Below are 3,097 nucleotides of genomic sequence, written 5' to 3'. Positions count from 1 at the left end.
CTGGTCTTAGACTGGTCTTAGACTGGTTTAGACTGGTTTAGACTGGTTTAGACTGGTCTTAGACTGGTCTTAGACTGGTTTAGACTGGTCTTAGACTGGTTTAGACTGGTCTTAGACTGGTTTAGACTGGTCTTAGACTGGTTTAGACTGGTTTAAAGACTTCTGGTCTCAATGGTTTACAGACGATCTTATAAAGCCAAGTGAAAACTGGAGAAGAAGACGCCAAAGTCCAGATGCTTTTGTTGTTTGTTGCATGCACAGCTGATGGAGGAGGTGATGAGATGATGCTCCTTTAGGATCAAGCTGCTAAATTAAGACATGACAGAATGTGAACATGTATACGACATGAGACAAGACGTGCATCACTCATGCTTAAATACAAACAGTGGATGTCACAAGACAGTGCACATGTTACCTTTGTTTGTTTCATTTTATTAAACCTTTATTTAACATTTATATTACAAGATCTCTTCTTCAAGGGAGCGGGTCACGAAGCATCGGGCCCACAAGCACATAGACAAGTAAAACAAATTTAAAACCCATAAAAACAACTCACACACACACAAATACACCTGAAGCTGAGCAGAACTATTTTCTACACAATCCTGACGATGGTAAGATGCACGTCCTTTAGTGTGTGTGTGTGTGTGTGTGTGTGCGTGCGTGCGTGTGTGTGTGTGTGTGTGTGGTGGTGGGGGGGGAGGTCTCAAGTCTTGTGAGGAGAATCTCTCCCAGTCCGGCAGTGACATCTCACATGATCTGGTACCTCCTCCTGGATGCAGGAGGCCATGTAGTTTGTGTGAGGGGGGGTGGGGTCCTCCACCATGCTGGTGGCTTCATGATGATGATGATGATGCATGTAATGCAAGGGGAGAGGGGGCCACGGTGGGACTCTAGAGAGTTTAGTTTTTTCCAGCCGTCCTCTCTGTGTGCTGTCTGGTCGTACGACCCGGCCCTGTGTGGTTCCTGCAGTGAAGCAGCTGCTCAGGATGAGAGACTTTGCAGAGAGAGCTCAAAGTGTCTGCTGGGAGATGATGAGCTTGTTTCTGCCTTTGAAAGTAAAGAAACTGCTGGACTTTCTTACAAAGCTGGTGTTGAGGGACCAGGAGAGGTTCTCCTCCAGGTGAACACCAGAACTTTTACTGGTCTAAATGGTCTCCTTAAAGGATCTGCTGATGTTCAGAAGAGTGGTCATTGTTTGATATTAAGCAGCTAAAGTTAATCAGCTTCAAGAGTCACGTTAAACCTTTTATATTTCTTTTACATTTGACAGAGACTCTAAGAATATTCATTAGATGAATCAACAAGACAAACGACCCTGATGACCCTGATGACCCTGATGACCCCGATGACCCCGATGACCCCGATGACCTTGACTTTAGTCATTATTAAAATACGTGTCCGTAAGTTTGAGAGTTTGACGAATGTTCTTTTTCTCTTTTAGAGACGAGAGACATTTCAGCAGAAGTAGTTGGAGCCAAACCCACTCGTGCGCTCGTCTCAAAGCAGCAGAAGGACGGGAGGAAAGTTGACATCCACCTCAAACCCCGCCCTCCGTACACGCACGCCCCCCATGAGCCCCCGCACTCCCTGGCTGACCTGAAGATGTACAAAGACACCAAAATACTAGTGGCCAAATTCCTGGAGCACTCGAGCTGCAGTCTACCTCCTGAAGTCCAGCAGGTTGTCAACAGCATCAAGTGTGTCATTAAATCTGACGAGAAACACATGGAGGAGGCCATCTTCAGTGCCAACGTCATCGACCAGGTACGTTTGTAGACGTGGAGGAACTTCAGAGGTAGATTAACCAAACTGACCTGCACATCTGCAGAAAGAGAACTTTTGCTTTCTTGGTGCTTTTCTGTCACCAGGTGATGACTCAGCACATCATGGGCAGTCCCAGGAACCGTGACCATGAGGATCTCCATCTACAGAGCTGCGGTGCTTTGAGTTCATCCCCGTCCCCGTCTGTGTGCCGATCAAAACACCTCCCTGAAGAACACAGCTCCTCCACCGACCCACAGGGCTCCCCCCGCTCTGAACACCGCCTCGAGTGCAAAGAAACGATTCTCTGACCAGTCTCCAGCAAGGACTGGGTTCTCCTGCGCAGCTGATGTCTGTAAAACGCCTCAGACCTTGACATTGTGTCTGGCTCTGTGGAAGCGCAGGACGATGCAACCTTTCGTAGGGCCGTGAGGTCGTGCCAAGTCGTCAGCAGAAATGGTAGCAAACTCTGACAGAGGCTTCTCTCATCAGAAGCAAACACAAGAATGTTTTCTCCATCAGGAAACTTTTTCTACGCTTCATCTCTTCTAATAACAGAAACGATGCCCAGCTGCTCAGGGCGGGTCTGTAACGGAAACGCAACAAAAAGAGTGTTGTCCATTTCCTTTGTCTGAATGAGCAACGGAGAGAGATGTTTGTATTAAACTGTGACATGAAGCGGCAGGGCTTTAGGAGCCATCGCTTGCAGACTTTGTGGAGTTGTTCTTGATAAGGTGGTATTTTGTGGTTCAGTAACATCACAGATGTGGATAAATTAACTTACCTCATTGTGTTACGATTCTTATCAGTGTTACAATAAAATATGCATTTGTATGATGTGGCATGAGTTCTTTATTTCTCACAGGAATCAGATGCTGAACATCTCGTCTTATTAAGCGCGGTGACCAAAGTCAACACCGACATATGAGTTTGACAAAGCTCATTGTTGTTTTATAATTCATAGTTCCTTTACTGATTGGTCTAGTCAGAGTCAGAGATTATTGTAATTCCACCTCATGTGGTACATGTGGTGGAATTACATTATGTTCAAGGGTCCCAGTTACATCCAACAATAAATGTAAAAGAAAAACAGTAATAACATCTAAGATCAGAAAAACATCAACTAAATATACACTGAGCACTAACAGCATAAAACATCACGTCGAACATCAGCACAAACATGAGTCCATGTGAGCAGATGAGCACGCATGAACACATCAACATTGAAATAGCGTTTTTTGCAGGTCGACGTGCACGAGCCTACAAGTTTTAGAGCTGGAGCATCTGTCATCAAGTAGACTGGGATGGACAAATCACTTTAGTGTCATGACTT

The 3,097-nt window shown here is 45.5% G+C and overlaps 1 protein-coding gene across 1 annotated transcript in view; it reads left to right on the top strand.

Moving 5' to 3' along the window:
- The window catches only part of fam189a1 (family with sequence similarity 189 member A1), a 69,125-nt gene extending 67,021 nt beyond the window's left edge, over positions 1-2,104 (top strand). The window contains exons 9-10 of the mRNA XM_037692680.1: positions 1,445-1,767; positions 1,872-2,104. Coding sequence (XP_037548608.1) covers positions 1,445-1,767; positions 1,872-2,075 — 527 coding nt within the window. The 3' untranslated portion in view covers positions 2,076-2,104. The remainder of the gene's footprint in view (positions 1-1,444; positions 1,768-1,871) is intronic.
- The last annotated feature ends 993 nt before the right edge of the window (positions 2,105-3,097 follow it).

This window comes from Nematolebias whitei, chromosome 2 (assembly GCF_014905685.2).
Source record: "Nematolebias whitei isolate Nwh7 chromosome 2, NemWhi1, whole genome shotgun sequence".
Taxonomy (NCBI): domain Eukaryota; kingdom Metazoa; phylum Chordata; class Actinopteri; order Cyprinodontiformes; family Rivulidae; genus Nematolebias; species Nematolebias whitei.
Note: the sequence above shows the minus strand (reverse complement) of the source record. Positions and strands in the feature narration are given on the sequence as shown.